Source organism: Bufo gargarizans, chromosome 4, assembly GCF_014858855.1.
Source record: "Bufo gargarizans isolate SCDJY-AF-19 chromosome 4, ASM1485885v1, whole genome shotgun sequence".
Lineage (NCBI taxonomy): Eukaryota > Metazoa > Chordata > Amphibia > Anura > Bufonidae > Bufo > Bufo gargarizans.
In genome coordinates, this window is record NC_058083.1 from 323,596,953 (window position 1) to 323,622,514 (window position 25,562).

Consider the following 25,562-nt stretch of genomic DNA (forward strand, 5'->3'; position numbering starts at 1 on the left):
CTAAAATGTGGTGACAGACTCCCTTTAAAAGGGTATTTTGGCAAGTAACCTATTCATAGCAAATGGCATACTGTCTGGGGGAACCGTCACCAAGACATACAGCAATTGGAAAAATGATGGATTCCGTGTACCCCATTACTACTCTAAAATGTAAGAGACTACGGGGGGCATGGCCTGACCGGGCATGTAAGCAGAAGCATGGTGTGGAGGTCCTGGCCAAGTCTCCTGTATATTCTCCGGTTACCTGCTGTTTTGCTGGACAACTTGCCACTATCCTGTGTGGAACTGCTCCCCCAACTAAGTATAATGGAGGATCAGGTACCGCCTGTAAAAAAGAGACCTTCAGTGTGTAATACACAACGTCTCACTACTTATATCTAAATCTGATGATCTTGAGAACAGACCGAGACCTAATAATGTCAGAATAATTGGTGTGCCTGAACACGCTGAGGGAGGTGATGCTCTTACGTTTATGGAGAAATGGTCTGCTGATAAAATTGGAAGAAGCAGAGACGATGCAAGCATTTTTACAAAGGTCTATAGGGCTTGACAATCTTTTTTGCTGTACATTTACAGGGGTTGTCCAATCATTACGGTTCATCTATCCACAGGATAGGCAATACAGGTTTAATTGTTGAATGGCGCTGCAGCCCCATTTATTTTCATGTAGACAGCCGGTGGGCAGTGCCATTAAGAATGAATAGATCATCACTCGATTCAAACGAGAGACTCAGGGCACCTCACTCTCGTGATCGTGACTACTTCTGATTAGTGGAACCCCAGCAGATCAGACATTTATGCCATAGCTTACCCATAATAGGCTATCAGAATTCAACTTTAAGAAAAGCCTTTGTACACTAAATCAACTCAACCAACAGACTTTTACAGTAAAATGAACTTCAAAAAGAATCCCCTGGCTTCAATGAATAAAAAAAATAATGGAGTTGCCCATTATGCTGTGCTAGTTGCAATAATAGATATTCACACGTTTTTCCCAAAAAACTTCCAAAACAGGTTCCGTCACGTCACGCATGGACTTGCCTACTTGTAAGTTCTCTCTGTGTTCTTTTCCCCACAGGCTTTAGCAGGTGGCGCCCAAACTACAAATGAAGAACATGGGGAAGGGGGGGAATAAATAAGTTATTAAAAAATAAAATAAAATCTGAGTTCTGTGGTTTTATCATGTCTGTATTTTTTGTATCATATCTGTCATTCAAGATTTCTTTGAGAACAGTGATCATGTTAGCTTTATCATAACTGCATGGGAATTCCAAAAGATGATGACTAAAGAAGCCTAGCCAATAAAGGTCTAGACCAGGGATGGCCAACCTGCGGCTCTCCAGCTGTTGTAGTTTTGCAACAGCTGGAGAGCCTCAGGTTGGCCATCCTGGTGTAGACATTCTGAGACCAATCTTTCTAGTTACCCTGAATAGTATAAAAAAAGAGAAAAAAAAAAAAAAGTTCTATAGTGTCTATCTAAGGCTACTTTCACACTTGCGTTAGGAGCGGATCCGTCTGGTGTCTGCACAGACGGATCCGCTCCTATAATGCAAACGCTTGCATCCGTTCAGAACGGATCCGTTTGCATAACTGTTTATTTCAGATCTGATTTTTCACTTCGGAAAACTCAGATCCGACAGTATATTCTAAACACAGAAGCGTTCCCATGGTGATGGGGACGCTTCATGTTAGAATATACTGAGAACTGTGTACACGACTGCCCCCTGCTGCCTGGCAGATGCTGCCAGGCAGCAGGGGGCAGACGCCCCCCCCCTCCTGTATTTAACTTATTGGTGGCCAGTGCGGCCCCCCCTCCCTCCCCAGTATTAAATATGACCAGTGCGGCCTCCCCCTCCCTCCCTCCCTCCCCAGTATTAAATATTACCAGTGCGGCCCCCACCCTCTATATTTATTGGTGGCCGGGCCAGTGCGGATTCCAAGTATTGTGAGCAGTGCGGCCTCCCCTCTCCCCCCCTAATTAAAATCACCCCCCCCCCCCATCATTGGTGGCAGCGGAGAGTACCGATCGGAGTCCCAGTTTAAATCGCTGGGGCTCCGATCGGTTACCATGGCAACCAAGACGCTATTGCAGTCTTGGCTGCCATGGTTACTTGGCAATAAATACAAGCATTATACTTACCTGAAGAGCTGCGATGTCTGACCGGCCGGGAGCTCCTCCTACTGGTAAGTGAAAGGTCTGTGCGGCGCATTGCCTATAGCACAGACCTGTCACTTACCAGTAGGAGGAGCGCCCGGCCGGTCAGACATCGCAGCTCTTCAGGTAAGTATAATGCTTGTATTTATTGCTAAGTAACCATGGCAGCCAAGACTGCAATAGCGTCTTGGTTGCCATGGTAACCGATCGGAGCCCCAGCGATTTAAACTGGGACTCCGATCGGTACTCTCCGCTGCCACCAATGATGGGGGGGGGGGTGATTTTAATTAGGGGGGGAGAGGGGAGGCCGCACTGCTCACAATACTTGGAATCCGCACTGGCCCGGCCACCAATAAATATAGAGGGAGGGGGCCGCACTGGTAATATTTAATACTGGGGAGGGAGGGAGGGGGAGGCCGCACTGGTCATATTTAATACTGGGGAGGGAGGGGGAGGCCGCCGCACTGGTAATATTTAATACTGGGGAGGGAGGGGGAGGCCGCACTGGTCATATTTAACACTGGGGAGGGAGGGAGGGGGAGGCCGCCGCACTGGTAATATTTAATACTGGGGAGGGAGGGGGGCCCGCACTGGCCACCAATAAGTTAATTACAGGAGGAGGGGGGAGGGTCTGCCCCCTGCTGCCTGGCAGCATCTGCCAGGCAGCAGGGGGCAGTCATGTACACAGTTCTCAGTATATTCTAACATGAAGCGTCCCCATCACCATGGGAACGCCTCTGTGTTAGAATATACTGTCGGATCTGAGGTTTACGATGTAACTCAAATCCGATGGTATATTCTAACATAGAGGCGTTCCCATGGTGATGGGGACGCTTCAAGTTAAAATATACCATCGGATCGGAGCAAACTCCGATCTGATGGGGACTCCTGACTTTGCATTGAATGGGGGACGGATCAGTTTGAAATTGCACCATATTGTGTCAACGTCAAACGGATCCGTCCCCATTGACTTGCATTGTAAGTCTGGACGGATCCGTTTGGCTCCGCACGGCCAGGCGGACACGAAAACGCTGCAAGCAACGTTCAGGTGTCCGCCTGCTGAGCGGAGCGGAGGCCAAACGGTGCCAAACTGATGCATTCTGAGCGGATCCGCATCCACTCAGAATGCATTGGGGCTGTACGGATCCGTTCGGGGCCGCTTGTGAGAGCCTTCAAACGGAACTCACAAGCGGAGCCCCGAACGCTAGTGTGAAAGTAGCCTAAGGCTCATAACAGAGCAATGAAAGGCCACTTATTTATTTGCATCACATATAGTATATACTGCCCTTTGGGTATAAGAGATTAAACAGTGGCTGTGCCTGTAGCCAGTGTCCCCAAGATCAGGAACTAAATTTCGAATTAAAAGCGCTGTCCAGGCTTATATACTTATATAGTACAGGCCCTAATTCACCATGTTAAAACAGATGACCTTATGTGACTGCTTCATGCAATACATTAGTGGTCCCCAACCATCTCCTGCTGTGTGGCTCGCCATGGGAGTCCTGAATTATGACCATATGTACTGACTACTGACACTGTTGCAGACCTATCCTAGATTTACCACCAAACAGTGCCAATTTGGATGGTTTAATAATAGTTTCACATTAAAATATTTATCAGTAAATTAGCAATTTCATGTTTTCTGTTTCTCCACATTCAAAATTTCTCTTCACTATTTTTGAATTGCAAGTTGCTCCTGACCATCATTGAAAGTGGAATGTGGCTCACAACATACACAATTTTGGGGACCTCTGCAATACATGATTACCACAGACTACCGTGTGGAAGGTCCATGCCCAAACTTCTGCTTATTAATCTTTTGTATGGTTGATTTTCAGTTCATCACTTAAAGGCTATGTACACCTTCAGAACTGCTATGGAGGTCACTATTAAGGCAGCAGGGTACTGTGAGGTCACTGTTAAAGGGGCGGGCCACTGAGCAGGTCACTGTCAAAGGAGTGGGCTGCTGTGGAGGTCCCATTTTAAAGTGGCGGAGCACTGTGGGGGGGGGGGGGGGGTCAGTATAAAGGGGTGAGGACTGTGGAGTTCACCGTTAAAGGGGCGGGGTGCTGTAGAAGTCACTGTTATGGGGGATACTGTCGATATCTTTTAACAACACACACAAACATTAAAGGGGTTCTGCAGTTTTTTTAACTGATGATCTATCCTCTGGATAGATCATCAGCATCTGATCGGCGGGGGTCCGACACCCGGGACCCCTGCCTATCAGCTGTTTGAAGAGAAGTACGCTACACCTTAAGTGGAGCGTGTGGACTGCTGGGGGCGCACGAGACAACCAAACAAGGACCGTGTTTTAATTTCGGCAGTATTCCATTTATTTATAAGACAACGCGTTTCGGGGTAAAGTCCCCTTTATCAAGTCTGAGCCGGGAAGGTTAGGAGAGTGTCACGGCTTATCTGGAGAGGCACGTGTTCTCTTCATTTCCATTACCCTAGTGGCAGGGTGGCCCCTGCCCAAGGTGTTAGGACGGATCTTGGCTGCACCAACCATCCCTTATCTATACTTGATCTCCATTGCAGTTGCATCCAATTGATGCAACCGCAGTAGGTGAGCAAACCATTTCTTTCATTAGAAATTTGTTTGTTTGAATTTACTTACCCTATGAGCGCCTTCTCTATCCCATTGGCCATCATTTGCTATCAGCTGTTTGAGAAGGTAGCGGCGCTGGCAGTAGTGCCGTGGCCTTCTTACTGTTTACAGCAGGCCCAGTGACGTCATAACCAGTATCAATGGCCATTGATACTGGTCGTGATGTCACTGGGCCTGTGGTAAACAGTGAGAAGGCCACGGCACTACTGCCAGCGCCGCTGCCTTCTCAAACAGCTGATCGGCAGAGGTCCCGGGTGTCGGGCCCCCGCCGATCAGATGCTGATGATCTATTCAGAGGATAGATCATCAGTTAAAAAAACTGCAGAACCCCTTTAAATGAAACAGATGAAATATACCCGTGCCAAGCCGGGTTCTTGTGCTAGTACAATAATAAATAGCCCCTGAAGGTGTACAGAGCCTTTAAGTAAATGTTATCTATACAGTACCATTGGGGTTTCAGGACTAGAGAACGGAGAGTCCTCGTAAGATCTATTTTCTTTATCGTACGAGTCATCTTTATGCCTGTGTGCAAACTTCTGCTTTAAAGCGCGGGCTATAATAGCTGCCGGGTCTGTTGGATCATTGAGAGAACGTCTCTTCTTGTCTTTCCGGGTTAAGGGTGTGCCGCCGGGGGATCTAAAGGAAGGGAGGAAAAGTCAGCTACATTTATCAGCAAATGCCTAATAAACTATAGAGACAGCACAGCAGTGAAAGAAAAAACAGGTAAATAATCTTACCTTTCAACCGTACGAAGCTTGATGGTATTTATGCCTTTTAAAACATCCATCATACTGGGAAGCTTATCCACAGCATCTCTTTCCATTGGGCTGCGCTTGTGAGAAGCTTTACGTTCCTTTATAAGACTAATGGCAGATTTTGCAGAGTTGAGGTTAGAAGGAAGGGCTGGAGGTGGTGGTGGTGGAGGGGGCGGTGGGGCTGGTGTTGTACATTGGGAGAATTGTGCAGAAAGGGGTGTAGAAGCTAAAGATGGAGGTGGAAGGGCATTACTTGGGCTGCCAACAGAGCATATTGATTCTGTATCTGAAAAGGGAATGTAATAAAACAAGTATGTAGCCAAGTGTTCAACCAATAAACTGTAAACCCCAACATGCAGTGCATTGTGAATGTTATAGAGGAGCTGAGCAGATTGAAATATTTTTTTTGGGGGAAAGAGTCAGTAAAAGCTTTACTCCGATTTCAGCTGTACACCGGGGAGGTGTTATTACTGATTGATAACATTCTCTGTGTAATTGTGTATACAGAGATAGCTGTCAGTCACTGATAGTTGTACACAGGGGAGATGTTATCAGTGATTGATAGCATTCTATGTGTAATTGTGTATACAGAGATAGCTGTCAGTCACTGATAGTTGTACACAGGTGAGGTGTTATCAGTGATTGATAGTATTCTCTGTGTAAGTGTGTATACATAGATAGCTGTCAGTCATAGATAACACCAACCCATGTACTTAGAGCTGTACACGTGGATGATCTTAAGTTCATGGAGGGGAACAGACTTAAATGTGTAAAATCTTCTCCCATAAAACCATATATCAATCTGCTCAGCTCCTCCTGCTCTATAACCTGCTACTTGCAAATTACACTGCACTTCATGGAGACAAGTCTTCTTTAATAGGAAATTTTTCATTCATGAAACTGAACCAAGAAATAAAAATACATCACTGACTTACAGGACTGTGTGGCTTTTGACTCTTGCATGGCGACAATACCAGCGATCTGCGCTCGCAGCTGAACCAGCTCATCCTCTAAAGCTGCTATTTTCTGAAAGGCATGGTCATTTGCAGGAAGAAGACTGATCTCAGACACTCTGTTGCCCGACACGATAGTCAGAAATCCGGAATCTGTGTTAGGGGGTCCCGCTAAGTGGACTTCTCCCATGGACTTGTTTGATGGAAAATCATGTCTGATAGAAAAAAAGATCATTATCACTATAAAGACATCAAAGGGGTTCTCCGGTAACAATGCAATTTTACCAAGTATCAGAGCCTGCTCCACTAAGCTAAGGATTCATACTTACCTGCTCACCGAACTGCCTTCAGTGTCTACATCCTCTAGTCCCCACACTGTTTTCCTTTGCTGCAGCATGGGCATGGTCACATACTCTGCTGCCGACTGGCTTCAGCAGTTGCTGCTTGTGGCCAAATAACTGCTGAAGCCAGTCATTGGCTGCAGCAGAGCATGTAACCATTCAGCACTGGAAGATGAATATACCGGAGGCAGCCTGGAGGACCACAGAGGCAGGGAGCCGGTCAGTCTGAATCCTTAGCTTAGTAGGTCATGCTGCTGGCACTTGGTAACATGGCATTTTTACCGGAGAACCCCTCTAATCAAGCGCTACACTAGGTATCAAAGTATCCCCCTCCTGTGTGTTGGCACATCATCAAATAACATGATCACTAGGGGGCGCTGTTGAGGAAACAAGCCAGTCTGCCTCTTCCACTCTGCTCCGTCTGCAGGACATTATCCTGTGCATGCATATTAAGCAAAGGGGTGAGAGAAGCAGAAGGGGATGTTGGGACTTCTAATTCTTCGTCAAGCCGAAACTGCAAGTTCTGCCTCAACCTGTGAGGTTTATGAGCTGCTCTGGCATAACACTGGGGTCCAGTGAGTGACAGAAAATAACAATACATGTAGCCATGACTGAAGTGGTTTTCTTTTTTTTTTTTTTTTTTAAAAGATCCCTACATAAACCCTTTAGGAGTAATAAAATGAGAGATTACCACCTAAATCGGGTGTAAGTCATAACATTGTCATCCAACAGACATGGGGCATCTGCCAAAGAAGGGATGTCAGATCTCTTCATAGCCTCGTATTCTTCAGATTCTAACACTCCAGGTCCCAAGACTTTCTGCAAGGAAGAAAATATAGACATTAAACATTTGTAACTGGATAGAAAACTTCTGCACGTAAAGGGGTTGTTCCATCTAGTCCTTTCATGGCAGAGATAGGAAAAACTGCAGTCAATGCCAGGGGTGGGCACACTTACAGAAACCACTAAGCAGACAGCGCTCTGTTGTCTCCATAACTACCATAGCAGTGAAATGGAGCTACGGAAACAGCGGAGTTTGCCGAACTCCCATTCACTACTCTGGGATACATGGAAACAGTGGAGCGCTGGCCATTCCTTAATTTCGTCTACCTTGGCTGGCACTTACTACAACCCCTTTAAACAAACTGAACAGGTCGACCCTACTGCTAAGTTAAAGGGGTTCTGCAGTTCGTTTAAACTGATGATCTATCCTCTGGATTGAGCATCAGCATCTGATCAGCGGGGGTCTGACACCCGGGACCCCCGCCGATCAGCTGCTGGAGAAGGCAGCGGCGCTCCAGGAGCGCCGCGGCCTTCTTACTGTTTACCGCTGGCCCAGTGACGTCACAACTAGTATCAACTGGCCTGGGCGGGGCTAAGCTCTGTTCACTTGAATGGAGCTTAGCCCCGCCCAGGCCAGTTGATACAAGTCGTGACATCACTGGGCCTGCGGTAAACAGTGAGAAGGCCGAGCCGCTGCTTTCTCCAGCAGCTGATTGGCAGGGGTCCCGGGTGTCGGACCCCCGCCAATCAGATGCTGATCTATCCAGAGGCTAGATCATCAGTTTAAACAAACTGCAGAACCCCTTTAATTGATCTTCATAATTACACTGTCGACTTTAAGGTGGCGATATCACATCCTAACCCTGTAAATAAAGATCTAGGACCCGCAATTGATAGCCATTTATGGTGGCTACACCTGGGAAAAGGTGGCCCATGGCAGGTGCGGTGCATCCCCTTTTAAGCACCCAGTGTGACTAATGACGTATGTGTGAATTCATATGTGATGGTGTCACTGCCTTGCTGATGTCAGTACTGAGGATGACTGTGGTGGGAGGGATGTAAGTGAAATAGGCTTGTGATTAGGGCTGCAGCTAACGATTATTTGAATAATCGATTAGTTGCCGATTAATTTCTACGATTAATCGACAAAAACGACAAAATTACAAAACAGAGGTTTATATGATCTTACTTGAAAAAATATGTTCAAAGGCCATATTAAAACAAATTGTGGACGACACTTATGGGGGGATCTGTGGACGACACTTATGGGGGGATCTGTGGACGACACTTATGGGGGGGATCTGTGGACGACACTTATGGGGGGGGATCTGTGGACGACACTTATGGGGGGGGATCTGTGGACGACACTTATGGGGGGGGGATCTGTGGACGACACTTATGGGGGGGGATCTGTGGACGACACTATGGGGGGGGATCTGTGGACGACACTTATGGGGGGGGATCTGTGGACGACACTTATGGGGGGGATCTGTGGACGACACTTATGGGGGGGATCTGTGGACGACACTTATGGGGGGATCTGTGGACGACACTTATGGGGGGGATCTGTGGACGACACTTATGGGGGGGGATCTGTGGACGACACTTATGGGGGGGGGGATCTGTGGACGACACTTATGGGGGGGGGGATCTGTGGACGACACTTATGGGGGGGGGGATCTGTGGACGACACTTATGGGGGGGGGGATCTGTGGACGACACTTATGGGGGGGGGGATCTGTGGACGACACTTATGGGGGGGGGATCTGTGGACGACACTTATGGGGGGGGGATCTGTGGACGACACTTATGGGGGGGGGATCTGTGGACGACACTTATGGGGGGGGGATCTGTGGACGACACTTATGGGGGGGGGATCTGTGGACGACACTTATGGGGGGGGGATCTGTGGACGACACTTATGGGGGGGGATCTGTGGACGACACTTATGGGGGGATCTGTGGACGACACTTATGGGGGGATCTGTGGACGACACTTATGGGGGGATCTGTGGACGACACTTATGGGGGGATCTGTGGACGACACTTATGGGGGGATCTGTGGACGACACTTATGGGGGGATCTGTGGACGACACTTATGGGGGATCTGTGGACGACACTTATGGGGGGATCTGTGGACGACACTTATGGGGGGATCTGTGGACGACACTTATGGGGGGATCTGTGGACGACACTTATGGGGGATCTGTGGACGACACTTATGGGGGGATCTGTGGACGACACTTATGGGGGGATCTGTGGACGACACTTATGGGGGGGATCTGTGGACGACACTTATGGGGGGGATCTGTGGACGGCGCAGTTATGGAGAGGGGATCTGTGGACGGCGCAGTTATGGAGAGGGGATCTGTGGACGGCGCAGTTATGGAGAGGGGATCTGTGGACGGCGCAGTTATGGAGAGGGGATCTGTGGACGGCGCAGTTATGGAGAGGGGATCTGTGGACGGCGCAGTTATGGAGAGGGGATCTGTGGACGGCGCAGTTATGGAGAGGGGATCTGTGGACGGCGCAGTTATGGAGAGGGGATCTGTGGACGGCGCAGTTATGGAGAGGGGATCTGTGGACGGCGCAGTTATGGAGAGGGGATCTGTGGACGGCGCAGTTATGGAGAGGGGATCTGTGGACGGCGCAGTTATGGAGAGGGGATCTGTGGACGGCGCAGTTATGGAGAGGGGATCTGTGGACGGCGCAGTTATGGAGAGGGGATCTGTGGACGGCGCAGTTATGGAGAGGGGATCTGTGGACGGCGCAGTTATGGAGAGGGGATCTGTGGACGGCGCAGTTATGGAGAGGGGATCTGTGGACGGCGCAGTTATGGAGAGGGGATCTGTGGACGGCGCAGTTATGGAGAGGGGATCTGTGGACGGCGCAGTTATGGAGAGGGGATCTGTGGACGGCGCAGTTATGGAGAGGGGATCTGTGGACGGCGCAGTTATGGAGAGGGGATCTGTGGACGGCGCAGTTATGGAGAGGGGATCTGTGGACGGCGCAGTTATGGAGAGGGGATCTGTGGACGGCGCAGTTATGGAGAGGGGATCTGTGGACGGCGCAGTTATGGAGAGGGGATCTGTGGACGGCGCAGTTATGGAGAGGGGATCTGTGGACGGCGCAGTTATGGAGAGGGGATCTGTGGACGGCGCAGTTATGGAGAGGGGATCTGTGGACGGCGCAGTTATGGAGAGGGGATCTGTGGACGGCGCAGTTATGGAGAGGGGATCTGTGGACGGCGCAGTTATGGAGAGGGGATCTGTGGACGGCGCAGTTATGGAGAGGGGATCTGTGGACGGCGCAGTTATGGAGAGGGGATCTGTGGACGGCGCAGTTATGGAGAGGGGATCTGTGGACGGCGCAGTTATGGAGAGGGGATCTGTGGACGGCGCAGTTATGGAGAGGGGATCTGTGGACGGCGCAGTTATGGAGAGGGGAGGGGATCTGTGGACGGCGCAGTTATGGAGAGGGGATCTGTGGACGGCGCAGTTATGGAGAGGGATCTGTGGACGGCGCAGTTATGGAGAGGGGATCTGTGGACGGCGCAGTTATGGAGAGGGGATCTGTGGACGGCGCAGTTATGGAGAGGGGATCTGTGGACGGCGCAGTTATGGAGAGGGGATCTGTGGACGGCGCAGTTATGGAGAGGGGATCTGTGGACGGCGCAGTTATGGAGAGGGGATCTGTGGACGGCGCAGTTATGGAGAGGGGATCTGTGGACGGCGCAGTTATGGAGAGGGGATCTGTGGACGGCGCAGTTATGGAGAGGGGATCTGTGGACGGCGCAGTTATGGAGAGGGGATCTGTGGACGGCGCAGTTATGGAGAGGGGATCTGTGGACGGCGCAGTTATGGAGAGGGGATCTGTGGACGGCGCAGTTATGGAGAGGGGATCTGTGGACGGCGCAGTTATGGAGAGGGGATCTGTGGACGGCGCAGTAGGGGATCTGTGGACGGCGCAGTTATGGAGAGGGGATCTGTGGACGGCGCAGTTATGGAGAGGGGGATCTGTGGACGGCGCAGTTATGGAGAGGGGGATCTGTGGCGGCGCAGTTATGGAGAGGGGGATCTGTGGGCGGCGCAGTTATGGAGAGGGGGATCTGTGGGCGGCGCAGTTATGGAGAGGGGGATCTGTGGGCGGCGCAGTTATGGAGAGGGGGATCTGTGGGCGGCGCAGTTATGGAGAGGGGGATCTGTGGGCGGCGCAGTTATGGAGAGGGGGATCTGTGGGCGGCGCAGTTATGGAGAGGGGGATCTGTGGGCGGCGCAGTTATGGAGAGGGGGATCTGTGGGCGGCGCAGTTATGGAGAGGGGGATCTGTGGGCGGCGCAGTTATGGAGAGGGGGATCTGTGGGCGGCGCAGTTATGGAGAGGGGGATCTGTGGGCGGCGCAGTTATGGAGAGGGGGATCTGTGGGCGGCGCAGTTATGGAGAGGGGGATCTGTGGGCGGCGCAGTTATGGAGAGGGGGATCTGTGGGCGGCGCAGTTATGGAGAGGGGGATCTGTGGGCGGCGCAGTTATGGAGAGGGGGATCTGTGGGCGGCGCAGTTATGGAGAGGGGGATCTGTGGGCGGCGCAGTTATGGAGAGGGGGATCTGTGGGCGGCGCAGTTATGGAGAGGGGGATCTGTGGGCGGCGCAGTTATGGAGAGGGGGATCTGTGGGCGGCGCAGTTATGGAGAGGGGGATCTGTGGGTGGCGCAGTTATGGAGAGGGGGATCTGTGGGTGGCGCAGTTATGGAGAGGGGGATCTGTGGGTGGCGCAGTTATGGAGAGGGGGATATGTGCACTGTTATGGGCATAACAGTGCACAGATCCCTTTCCTCATAACAGTGCACAGATCCCCCTTCCCATAGCAGTGCCATACACAGACCCCCCCATCTCCCCATAGCAGTGCTATACACAGACCCCCCCTCCCCATAGCAGTGCCATAGACAGATCCTCCCCCATCTCCCCATAGCAGTGCTATACACAGACCCCCCCCTCCCCATAGCAGTGCCATAGACAGATCCTCCCCCCTCCCCATAGCAGTGCTATACACAGACCCCCCCTCCCCATAGCAGTGCCATAGACAGATCCTCCCCCCCTCCCCATAACAGCCCCGACCCCGATGCTTATAAGTCGGACTAATCACCGTCTGCATCTTTATTTTACCTTTTTACAATGACGCTCCTGTAACAGCCAGGCAGAGCGGACGGCGGCGTAACGTCACTCACTCACGTGACGCACCTGCTCCGCCCACCTCATGAATGAAGGAGGCGGAGCAGGCGTGTCACGTGAGTGAGTGACGTTACGCCGCCGTCCGCTCTGCCTGGCTGTTACAGGAGCGTCATTGTAAAAAGGTAAAATAAAGATGCAGGGACCGCCCGCCCGCCCGCATAGCAACGAATCGGCGATTATTCGATAACTGGATTCGTCGACAACGAATCCAGTTATCGAATATAATCGATTACATCGATTAATCGTTGCAGCCCTACTTGTGATCTCTTAATGCTCAAATGGACAACTTCAGTGATGCTCACTGGTGAGAAGGGCACCGTCATCAGAAAGGGTGCTGGCCCTATAAATTGGGACACCCAGCTAGCAGACAGTCTCAATGGCTTAACATGGAAATACGGAAAGTCCATACTGCAGATCTGGTGTGTCTCCTTTAAGGCTTCTTAGCAGCTGATCATGCCATGGGCATGAGATCATGGGAATGGGGTCAACGGTAATGACGACTTGGTGGGAATAAAGTGGATTCTTGGTAAGGCACCAGTGCATATGTTGACATACCTGGGGTTTTTTAGGTCACAGAAGTTATGATGTCATAAAGGACAACGTAATTGGACCCAGTGCTGCTGACAACCAAGGTATTTGCACCCGGGAACATAGGTGGACCATGCTGGAGGCACTGTATAAGGCTGAGGGCTCTTTCACACGAGTGGATGCCCTGCGGGTAATCCGCTGCATTAAAGAGAGCCAAGCCCCGTTCCAGACAGCAGAGACACGGAGCATTAACATGATTGATAATGCTCTTTGCCTCTTTGTGACCTTTTTACTACAAAATCACGGTGACAACTTTATCTCACTGTGATTTTGTAGTAAAAAGGTCACAGACAGGCGCAGAGCATTATCAATCAGGTTACTGCTCCGTGTCTCTGCTGTCCGGAACAGGGCTTGGCACTCTTTCACGCAGCGGATTACCCGCACGGCATCTGCTCGTGTGAAAGAGCCCTTAGTAATATGGAATTCTGACTAGGGGTGGGCGATATGGCCTAAAATCTATATTGCGATATAATTTTAAGCATGTGCGATATGCGATATATATTGCGATATATTGTTTTCTATATTGGGGGGGGGGGGTGTTTAAATTTTATTTATTTTTTACTTTTTATTTATTAACTATTGGCCTCCTTAAGGGCTAGAACCCTTGTCATATTCACCCTAATAGAGCTCTATAGAGGACTTTACACTCTCCCTGCTGCCCTGTGCATAGTGCACACAACAGCAGGGAGCTGACCATGGCGGCAGCCTCTGATCTGCCCCCCTTCCCCAGCCTCTGATCTGCCCCCTTCCCCAGCCTCTGATCTTCTCCCCAGCCTCTGATCTGCCCCCCCTTCCCCAGCCTCTGATCTTCTCCCCAGCCTCTGATCTGCCCCCCCTTCCCCAGCCTCTGATCTTCTCCCCAGCCTCTGATCTTCTCCCCAGCCTCTGATCTGCCCCCCTTCCCCAGCCTCTGATCTTTTCCCCAGCCTCTGATCTGCCCCCCTTCCCCAGCCTCTGATCTTCTCCCCAGCCTCTGATCTTCTCCCCAGCCTCTGATCTTCTCCCCAGCCTCTGATCTGCCCCCCTTCCCCAGCCTCTGATCTGCCCCCCTTCCCCAGCCTCTGATCTGCCCCCCTTCCCCAGCCTCTGATCTGCCCCCCTTCCCCAGCCTCTGATCTGCCCCCCTTCCCCAGCCTCTGATCTGCCCCCCTTCCCCAGCCTCTGATCTGCCCCCCTTCCCCAGCCTCTGATCTTCTCCCCAGCCTCTGATCTGCCCCCCTTCCCCAGCCTCTGATCTGCCCCCCTTCCCCAGCCTCTGATCTTTTCCCCAGCCTCTGATCTGCCCCCCTTCCCCAGCCTCTGATCTGCCTCCCTTCCCCAGCCTCTGATCTGCCCCCTCTGGTAACGCAAACCCCCCCTCCCCAGTATTAATCATTGGTGGCAGTGGCCACAGGGTCCCCCTCCTCCCCCCCCATCATTGGTGGCAGTTTGCAGTTCCGATCGGAGCCCCAGCAGTGTAATGCTGGGGCTCCGATCGGTTACCATGGCAGCCAGGAGTCACGCTGCTGAAGTCCTGGCTGCCATGGTATGTTAGTGAGCAGAGAGCAGCGCATTATACTCACGTGCGCTGTGGCCGCCGGTCGCTCCTTCTTCTCATAGGTCTGTGCGGCGCATTGCTAATGCTGTAAGCATTAGCTATCCGCCGCACAGACAGAAGAAGGAGCGACCGGCAGCCACAGCGCACGTGAGTATAATGCGCTGCTCTCTGCTCACTAACATACCATGACAGCCAGGACTTCAGCAGCGTGACTCCTGGCTGCCATGGTAACCGATCGGAGCCCCAGCATTACACTGCTGGGGCTCCGATCGGAACTGCAAACTGCCACCAATGATGGGGGGGAGGAGGGGGACCCTGAGGGATATGGCCGGCACATTCATTGGTAGTGCAGTGGCCACAGTCCCTCCCCTCCTCCTCCTACTCTGTCCTCATTGGTGTTCAGCGGCAGCCGCGCACAGTGGGGAGGGAGAGACTCCCTCCTCCCCCCTCCTCCTCCCTCCACTGTGCCGGCCGGCTCAGAACATGGTGCGCGCGATCATATCGCGGTCCGGCGATATAGGCGATATGGCGAAAATCCATATCGTGGCCCAAATTCATATCGCATATCGCCTATACCGCCCACCCCTAATTCTGACCCTATACAATTAAATTTGAGACCTACAGCTACCAGACATTCATAGTGTTAGCATGCAAGAGAAGTCCATTTGACAGGTGTTTAACCACCTCCGGACCGCCTAACGCAGATGTGCGGTCCGGAGGTGGCGGCCCTGCGCAGAGTCACGCATATATGCGTCATCTCGCGAGGGCCGGGATTTCCTGTGAACGCGCGCACACAGGCGCGCGCGCTCACAGGAACGGAAGGTAAGCGAGTGGATCTCCAGCCTGCCAGCAGCGATCGCTCGCTGGCAGGCTGGAGATCTGATTTTTTTTTAACCCCTAACAGGTATATTAGACGCTGTTTTGATAACAGCGTCTAATATACCTGCTACCTGGTCCTCTGGTGGTCCCTTTTGTTAGGATCGACCACCAGAGGACTCAGGTAGCTCAGTACAGTCGCACCAAACACCACACTACACTACACCCCCCCCCCCCGGTCACTTATTAACCCCTTATAAACCACTGATCACCCGATATAAACTCCCTGATCACCCCCCTGTCATTGATCACCCCCCTGTCATTGATCACCCCCCTGTCAGGCTCCGTTCAGACGTCCGTATGATTTTTACGGATACATGGATCGGATCCACAAAACGCATACGGACGTCTGAATGGAGCCTTACAGGGGGGTGATCAATGACAAGTGGGTGATCACGCATATAGACTTCCTGATCACTTCCCTGTCATTGATCACCCCTCTGTCGATTGATCACCCCCCTGTAAGGCTCCATTCAGACGTCCGTATGATTTTTACGGATCCACGGATACATGGATCGGATCCGCAAAACACATGCGGACGTCTGAATGGAGCCTTACAGGGGGGTTATCAATGACAGGGGGTGATCAGGGTGATCACCCCCCTGTCACTGATCACCCCCCTGTAAGGCTCCATTCAGACGTCCGTATGATTTTTACGGATCCATGGATCGGATCCGCAAAACACATGTGGACGTCTGAATGGAGCCTTACAGGGGGGGTGATCAGTGACAGGGGGGTGATCACCCTGATCACCCCCTGTCATCGATAACCCCCCTGTAAGGCTCCATTCAGACGTCCACATGTGTTTTGCGGATCCGATCCATGTATCCATGGATCCGTAAAAATCATACGGACGTCTGAATGGAGCCTTACCAGGGGGGTGATCAGGGAGTCTATATGGGTGATCACTCCCCCTGTCATTGATCACTCCCCCTGTCATTGATCACTCCCCCTGTCATTGATCACTCCCCCTGTCATTGATCACTCCCCCTGTCATTGATCACTCCCCCTGTCATTGATCACTCCCCCTGTAAGGCTCCATTCAGACATTTTTTTGGCCCAAGTTAGCGGAAATTTTTTGTTTGTTTTTGTTTTTTCTTACAAAGTCTCATATTCCACTAACTTGAGTCAAAAAATAAAATCTCACATGAACTCGCCATACCCCTCACGGAATCCAAATGCGTAAACATTTTTAGACATTTATATTCCAGACTTCTTCTCACGCTTTAGGGCCCCTAAAAAGCCAGGGCAGTATAAATACCCCACATGTGACCCCATTTCGGAAAGAAGACACCCCAAGGTATTCGCTGAGGGGCATATTGAGTCCATGAAAGATTGAAATTTTTGTCCTAAGTTAGCGGAAAGTGAGACTTTGTGAGAAAAAAACAAAAAAAATCAATTTCCGCTAACTTATGCAAAAAAAAAAAAAATTTTCTATGAACTCGCCAGGCCCCTCATTGAATACCTTGGGGTGTCTTCTTTCCAAAGTGGGGTCACATGTGGGGTATTTATACTGCCCTGGCTTTTTAGGGGCCCGAAAGTGTGAGAAGAAGTCTGGGATCCAAATGTCTAAAAATGCCCTCCTAAAAGGAATTTGGGCACCTTTGCGCATCTAGGCTGCAAAAAAGTGTCACACATCTGGTATCGCCGTACTCAGGAGAAGTTGGGCAATGTGTTTTGGGGTGTCATTTTACATATACCCATGCTGGGTGAGAGAAATATCTTGGTCAAATGCCAACTTTGTATAAAAAAATGGGAAAAGTTATCTTTTGCCAAGATATTTCTCTCACCCAGCATGGGTATATGTAAAATGACACCCCAAAACACATTCCCCAACTTCTCCTGAGTACGGCGATACCAAATGTGTGACACTTTTTAGCAGCCAAGGTGGGCAAAGGGGCACATATTCCAAAGAGCACCTTTCGGATTTCACAGGCTATTTTTTACAGATTTTGATTGCAAAGTACTTCTTACACATTTGGGCCCCTAAATTGCCAGGGCAGTATAACTACGCCACAAGTGACCCCATTTTGGAAAGAAGACACCCCAAGGTATTCCGTGAGGGGCATGGCGAGTTCCTAGAATTTTTTATTTTTTGTCACAAGTTAGCGGAAAATGATGATTTTTCTTTTTTTTTCTTTTTTCCTTACAAAGTCTCATATTCCACTAACTTGCGACAAAAAATAAAAAATTCTAGGAACTCGCCGTGCCCCTCACGGAATACCTTGGGGTGTCTTCTTTCCAAAATGGGGTCACTTGTGGCGTAGTTATACTGCCCTGGCAATTTAGGGGCCCAAATGTGTGAGAAGTACCTTGCAATCAAAATGTGTAAAAAATGGCCTGCAAAATCCGAAAGGTGCACTTTGGAATATGTGCCCCTTTGCCCACCTTGGCAGCAAAAATGTGTGACACATCTGGTATCACCGTACTCAGGAGAAGTTGGGGAATGTGTTTTGGGGTGTCATTTTACATATACCCATGCTGGGTGAGAAAAATATCTTGGTCAAATGCCAACTTTGTATAAAAAAATGGGCAAAGTTGTCTTTTGCCAAGATATTTCTCTCACCCAGCATGGGTATATGTAAAATGACACCCCAAAACACATTCCCCAACTTCTCCTGAGTACGGCGATACCAGATGTGTGACACTTTTTTTGCTGCCAAGGTGGGCAAAGGGGCACATATTCCAAAGTGCACCTTTCGGATTTCACCGGTCATTTTTTACACATTTTGATTGCAAAGTACTTCTCACACATTTGGGCCCCTAAATTGCCAGGGCAGTATAACTACGCCACGAGTGACCCCATTTTGGAAAGAAGACACCCCAAGGTATTCTGTGAGGGGCACGGCGAGTTCCTAGAATTTTTTATTTTTTGTCGCAAGTTAGTGGAATATGAGACTTTGTAAGAAAAAAAAAAGTAAGAAAAAAAAAAAAAAAAAAAAAAAAAAAATCATCATCATTTTCCGCTAACTTGTGACAAAAAATAAAAAGTTCTATGAACTCACTATGCCCATCAGCGAATACCTTAGGGTGTCTACTTTCCGAAATGGGGTCATTTGTGGGGTTTTTCTACTGTTTGGGCATTGTAGATCCTCAGGAATCATGACAGGTGCTCAGAAAATCAGAGCCGTTTCAAAAAGCGGAAATTCACATTTTCGTACCATAGTGTGTAAACGCTATAACTTTTACCCAAACTAGGGCTGCAGTAAACGAATATTTTTGTAATCGAGTATTCTATCGATTATATTTCTCGATTCATCGAGTAATCTAATAAGAAAAAGCTACTTAAAATAACGTACGTAATTAGGTATGTATAAAGTTATTGGTTTGAAGGCATGCCTAATGCCAAGGTGCTTCCATTAACCCCTCCAAACCAATAACTTTATACATGCCCATTGGGTTTGGAGGGGTTAATGGAAGCACCTTGGCATTAGGCATGTATAAAGTTATTGGTCTGAAGAGGTTAATGAAAGCATCGGAGGTGCCTTCATTAACCCCTCTCTAAACCAATAACTTTATACATGCCAAGGTGGTGCTTGCAGCCTCCATTAACCACTCTCTCTCCATCTGCCTCCCCCCAGCCTCTGATCTGCTTGCCCCCGCCTCTGATCTGGCTCCCCCCCCCCAGCCTCTGATCTGGCCCCCCCCAGCCTCTGATCTGGCCCCCCCCAGCCTCTGATCTGGCCCCCCCCAGCCTCTGATCTGGCTCCCCCCCCCAGCCTCTGATCTGGCTCCCCCCCCAGCCTCTGATCTGGCTCCCCCCCCCAGCCTCTGATCTGGCTCCCCCCCCCAGCCTCTGATCTGCCTCCCCCCCCCAGCCTCTGATCTGCCTCCCCCCCCCAGCCTCTGATCTGCCTCCCCCCCCAGCCTCTGATCTGCCTCCCCCCCCCAGCCTCTGATCTGCCTCCCCCCCCCAGCCTCTGATCTGCCTCCCCCCCCCAGCCTCTGATCTGCCTCCCCCCCCCAGCCTCTGATCTGCCTCCCCCCCCAGCCTCTGATCTGCCTCCCCCCCCCAGCCTCTGATCTGCCTCCCCCCCAGCCTCTGATCTGCCTCCCCCCCTCCCCCCAGCCTCTGATCTGCCTCCCCCCCTCCCCCCAGCCTCTGATCTGCCTCCCCCCTCCCCCCAGCTTCTGATCTGCCTCCCCCCAGCCTCTGATCTGCCTCCCCCCCTCCCCCCAGCTTCTGATCTGCCTCCCCCCCTCCCCCCAGCTTCTGATCTGCCTCCCCCCAGCCTCTGATCTGCCTCCCCCCCTCCCCCCAGCTTCTGATCTGCCTCCCCCCCTCCCCCCAGCTTCTGATCTGCCTCCCCCCAGCCTCTGATCTGCCTCCCCCCCTCCCCCCAGCTTCTGATCTGCCTCCCCCCCTCCCCCCAGCTTCTGATCTGCCTCCCCCCCTCCCCCCAGCTTCTGATCTGCCTCCCCCCCTCCCCCCAGCCTCTGATCTGCCTCCCCTCCCTCCCCCCAGCCTCTGATCTGCCTCCCCCAGCCTCTGATATGCCCCCTCTGGTAACGCAACCCCCCCTCCCCCCCTCCCTCCCCCCCTCCCCAGTATTAATCATTGGTGGCAGTGGCCACAGGGTCCCCCTCCTCCCCCCCATCATTGGTGGCAGTGTCAGTTCCGATCGGAGCCCCAGCAGTGTAATGCTGGGGCTCCGATCGGTTACCATGGGAGCCAGGACGCTGCTTAAGTCCTGGCTGCCATGGTATGTTAGTAGTGAGCAGAGAGCAGCGCATTATACTCACGTGCGCTGTGGCCGCCGGTCGCTCCTTCTCATAGGTCTGTGCGGCGCATTGCTAATGCTGTAAGCATTAGCAATCCGCCGCACAGACAGAAGAAGGTGCGACCGGCGGCCACAGCGCACGTGAGTATAATGCGCTGCTCTCTGCTCACTACTAACATACCATGGCAGCCAGGACTTAAGCAGCGTCCTGGCTCCCATGGTAACCGATCGGAGCCCCAGCATTACACTGCTGGGGCTCCGATCGGAACAGACACTGCCACCAATGATGGGGGGGAGGAGGGGGACCCTGTGGGATATGGCCGGCACATTAATTGGTGGTGCAGTGGCCACAGTCCCTCCCCTCCCCTCTTCCCCTCCTCCTCCTACTTGGTCTTCAGCGGCAGCCGCGCACAGTGGGGAGGGAGAGACTCCCTCCTCCCTCCGCTGTGCCGGCCGCTCAGTCCTGCCTCTCTGGCTCCGGAGGACACGGAAGTGGTGAGTGAGACGCTTAATTTCACTCCCGCTCCGTGATCACGTGATCTGAACGATTCCTCGATGCAGGGAAACTGCATCGATGAATTTTTTGACTCGATTTAATCGAGTTATTCGAATAATCGTTTCAGCCCTAACCCAAACCATTTTTTTTTTGCCCAAACATTTTTTTTTTATCAAAGACATGTAGAACAATAAATTTGGCGAAAAATTTATATATGGATGTCGTTTTTTTTGCAAAATTTTACAGCTGAAAGTGAAAAATTTCATTTTTTTGCAAAAAAATCGTTACATTTTGATTAATAACAAAAAAAGTAAAAATGTCAGCAGCAATAAAATACCACCAAATGAAAGCTCTATTAGTGAGAAGAAAAGGAGGTAAAATTCATTTGGGTGGTAAGTTGCATGACCGAGCGATAAACGGTGAAAGGAGTGTAGTGCAGAAGTGTAAAAAGTGCTCTGGTCAGGAAGGGGGTTTCAGCTAGCGGGGCTGAAGTGGTTAAAGGGGTTGTCTCATCATGGAAAATGGGGGCATATCGCTAGGATACGCTGTGGGATACGGAGCCCCGCCAGTGAAGGAGGACGCACTGCGCATGCGCAGCCGCCTTCCATTCATTTTCTATGGGGCCGGCGAAAATAGGCGAGAGCTAAAAAAAAAAAAAAAATTGCCGAGAGCTGGCTCGGCTATTTCCGTCGGTCCCATAGAAATGAATGGGAGCGGGGGCCGCGAATGCGCGGCGCGCTCCCATTCACTTTTACGGGGAGCTGGCCAGACCCGAGTCCTCCAGCCACCACCTTGCGGGGCTCCGTTCGACATGGGACCCGCACCTATAAGACAAAGGCGGCATATCCTAGCGATATGTCCTGTTGTCCATGATGAGACAACCACTTTAATCTGAAGGGTTAACTATAGGGCACCATGCACATGCTGTCGAGATTGCACAAACCTGAAAATGAGGTCTAGGACATCGTTCCAATGGCAGCAATGTTCCAATAATTCGAACCACACTACGAGTCCAGCCATAGTTCTTCCTTTCCAAAACCTGGATACACTAGAGGGGAACATATATTGGCATAAGCAAGAAAAACAAAACCCGGGTTTTTCCTACAAGGATTAAATAAATGTACCGTAATTATGCAATGCATGTGTGAAATCTGTCCACGGTCCCCAATCTGGAAAGCCTGTAGTTGTAAGTGACACAAGGACATCAGTTTGCCTCCGCTCAGTCACCATTCCGCTCCGGTGGCGGACACCACTGTCCGCCTCACGAAGCGGAGCCAAACGGAACCGTCCTGGCACGCAATGTAAGTCAATGGGGACAGATCTGTTTTCTCTGACACAATAGAAAACGGATCCGTCCCCCACTGACTTTCGGGGTTACTCTGTGCGCATTCTGTTTCCGTATGTCCGTTCCGCAAAAAAATACAACATGTCATATTATTATCCGCATTACGGACAAGGATAGTACTGTTCTATTAGTGGCCAGCTGTTCCGCTCCGCAAAATACAGAATGCATACGGATGTCATCCGTATTTTTTGAGGACCACAGAATACATACAGTCGTGTGCATGAGGCCTTATGCTGCATACCAGAAAATAAGCTGTTTGGATTTTTTAACCTGCCGCCTCTGCTGAAGTCTGTCACGGCTGACCTCACCCCGAGTACAGATCCCGGCTATATACCATTCGGTGTCTGCAGCACAGTGCTGGAGTAGTAAGGTCTGAACAGGAACCTAGGCAGCCTCTACTGAATGCAGTGAGGTTTCACATCCTGTGTCCACTGCAGAACTATACACAGAAAACCCATACAGTTCCCTAGATGACCACATAAAATACCCATTGTATGCAGTACCGTACCTGTATGTCAATGCCTTCAAACAGCACAGGAGGAAGGCGATTTGCTATAGCACGGACAATGCTACGTCTGCGAGTAAACCGTTCCCATACCGGCACGAGCTGGGTAACAGAATAGAAATGATTCTTAGGACAACACCAAACAATATTAAAGGCATGTTGGACATTGGGGGCATATTGCTAAGATATGTCCCCAATGTCGGATAGGTGCAAGTCCCAAAGTGCCGGAGAATTCGTTTTTTATGGCAGCGCCAAAAATAAATGGAGCAGTGGCCTCGCTTCCCATTGATTTCAATGGGACTTCCGAAAATAGCACGCTGCTCGGCTATTTTCAGCCCTCCAACAGACAGCTGAGCATGAACGGTGCGTCCCCTCTGGCACTTTGTGGGTTCTGTTCCAAGTATAGGTGAAGGTCTCAACGTTGGGACCCACACCTACCAGACATTGGGGGCATGTCCAAGATGGGATGAGACATACAGACAAGGGATGGACAATGACTACGGGTAGATTCATTAAATGGAGTTTCCTAGGATAGGGAATAGGTGTCTGATCTCCTGGGGTCCAACCCGTGGGACCACCACTCTCTTCACTTTTACGGACTGCCACGTACAGCACTCCATGCTGTCTCCAATAATCAGATAAAAGTGAACGGTGCGGATGTCACACATGCAAACCACTGCTCCATTCTCATGATCGCCGGGAGTGCCAGTGGGCAGATCCCAAAGGGGTCTCCAAGATTTGGACATTGTCACCAAAAGCCATAAATATGTAAGAACCAGACAAACACAACTTTCATATGTACTCAAAGTCCAATGAGCTGTGATGTGACCACGAGGCCGCACTGATCAAGTCACGTGGCTCAGTGGTTAGAGATATACTTACAATAGTCCCCGTCCCCTGAGGGTGATCACAATCTGTTTTCTACCTCCTATACACATCTTAGACCTCATTCACACATCGGAAATCTGGTGGGAATTCTGCAGCAAAAAGCCACCAGCGGTCACGCAGAATCTGCCTCCCATAGTAGCGGACGTGTCCCTGGTGCCTATAAACTGCATCCACCTGAAGGGCAGCGTGGCCAACGGGAGGAGGGTTCTACCCGTCTGCTTGCAGATTTGTGGTACAGAATCTATGTCAAATTTCCAATTCCGTAAGCGCCATGTGAAAGAGGCCTTAGGAAGCCCATTTTTGCTTTTTCACAGTGTAGTAGAGAACCTGTGGAAGCCGCCAACAAGAAAGCCGTTTCCATTGTACTTCAGGAGAATATAATACAGGGGACGGAGCAGGAAACACCCCTTCTGCTCAGAGCGGCCATTCCTTCAATGGCCGACAGGTAACCCTCTGGACATCATGCGCACCAGCTTATCTCCCTGGAGAAGAAAGGATTGGGCATGCTGAAACTGTACATGCCCGATTCTTCTTTCTCCCGATATCTTTGGGCGAGAGCTGGCTCAGCTGACCTTGCTCTTATATGTATGAAGCCAGCAGTAAGAATAATCAGCCACTTGTTCCTTTCGGAGATGGAACGAGACTGAAGGGCAAGCCTGTGTGCCCACTCTTATGCCCACACCCCCCGGTATATAAACACCTGTACCAACCTGCTCAGCTGGGATACCCAGATATTCTAGGAGTTGTCTGAGAAGCTCCAAAAGCAGAGACATTTCTAAGCCTTGTAGATTACTCCGTTCACAGCACAACCTCTTCACATTCCACGCATCCCCGACTTCTCACCCTGGAAAACAATGAAACGTTATCTGCCGTCACCTCACTTCAGACTGAGGAGGGGCTGACACAGAAGACCATGTGACTGCTATGGGTCCGCGGAAGGGTGCCGAACCCCATCTCTTCCCAACAAGAGAACGCTGCATCTTCACACAGCTGCCACTAGGAGGAGCTTAGTGCAAATAGTATTACTACCGATTGCAATGGAAACTGTAAGCGTATACACTGAGCTCCCCCTAGTGGCGGCTGCAGGCAGACAGTTTTGTATTATATGCACATCCCCCACTTTTTCCAACATAGAAGTCAGATAAAGTAGGTGAGGGGCAGGCGACTTTTTATTACAATTTCTTCTGCTTCAGGGGATGGTCTGGGACTAAATCATTTTTCTCCCTTATGCTCGCAGCCTGCCCCTGCTAGGGAAAGAATCATACTTGCCTGCTCCCAGAGGTAACAGATCATGTGATCGTGCCAGGAAGGAAGCGAACAAGATGGGAAATAGGATTCTTATAGCGGGGGGCAGGCTGCAAGCATCAGGGGAAACATTTAGTCCAGGACAAACCCTTTAAAGCAGAAGATTTTTGCTAAAAATCTGGGACATTGGCCTTTATGTTCTATGCTGCCTGGGAGTGTCTGATGCACAGGTACTGGGTGGGGGAGGGGCCCCTACTAAGTGTGCAGCCTAGTACACGGCACAGACAGATCACATGGCCGCCGTACAGTATACAAGCTATCCAGCGTTAGCACTCACAGTCCCGGAGCAGTCCACGCCTCGCCTCATCCGTGTCCGCCCGGCTGGAGAGTGACAGTGCTCGGTGCCCTCCGCTCAGCTTCGTTCACAGACGAGACTCATTCAAACGCAGCGCTGCGAGATCACGTCCCGCGCTAGGATTGGACAGTTCAGGTTCGTGAGGACACGTGACAGACTCCGCAGCCAATCAGCTGCCGG

At 50.9% G+C, this 25,562-nt stretch overlaps 1 protein-coding gene across 1 annotated transcript; it reads right to left on the reverse strand.

The window, feature by feature from the left end:
* Nucleotides 1-25,472, reverse strand: MTFR2 (mitochondrial fission regulator 2). The gene is made up of 9 exons (XM_044291851.1): nucleotides 25,365-25,472; nucleotides 24,493-24,626; nucleotides 22,898-22,996; nucleotides 21,988-22,092; nucleotides 7,510-7,634; nucleotides 6,457-6,689; nucleotides 5,504-5,807; nucleotides 5,213-5,402; nucleotides 1-1,100 (listed from the first exon to the last, which is right to left on the reverse strand). The coding sequence occupies exons 2-9, from the start codon at nucleotides 24,553-24,555 to the stop codon at nucleotides 1,026-1,028; spliced, it is 1,194 nt and encodes a 397-aa protein (XP_044147786.1). The 5' UTR covers nucleotides 24,556-24,626; nucleotides 25,365-25,472; the 3' UTR covers nucleotides 1-1,025.
* Nucleotides 25,473-25,562: the final 90 nt, after the last annotated feature.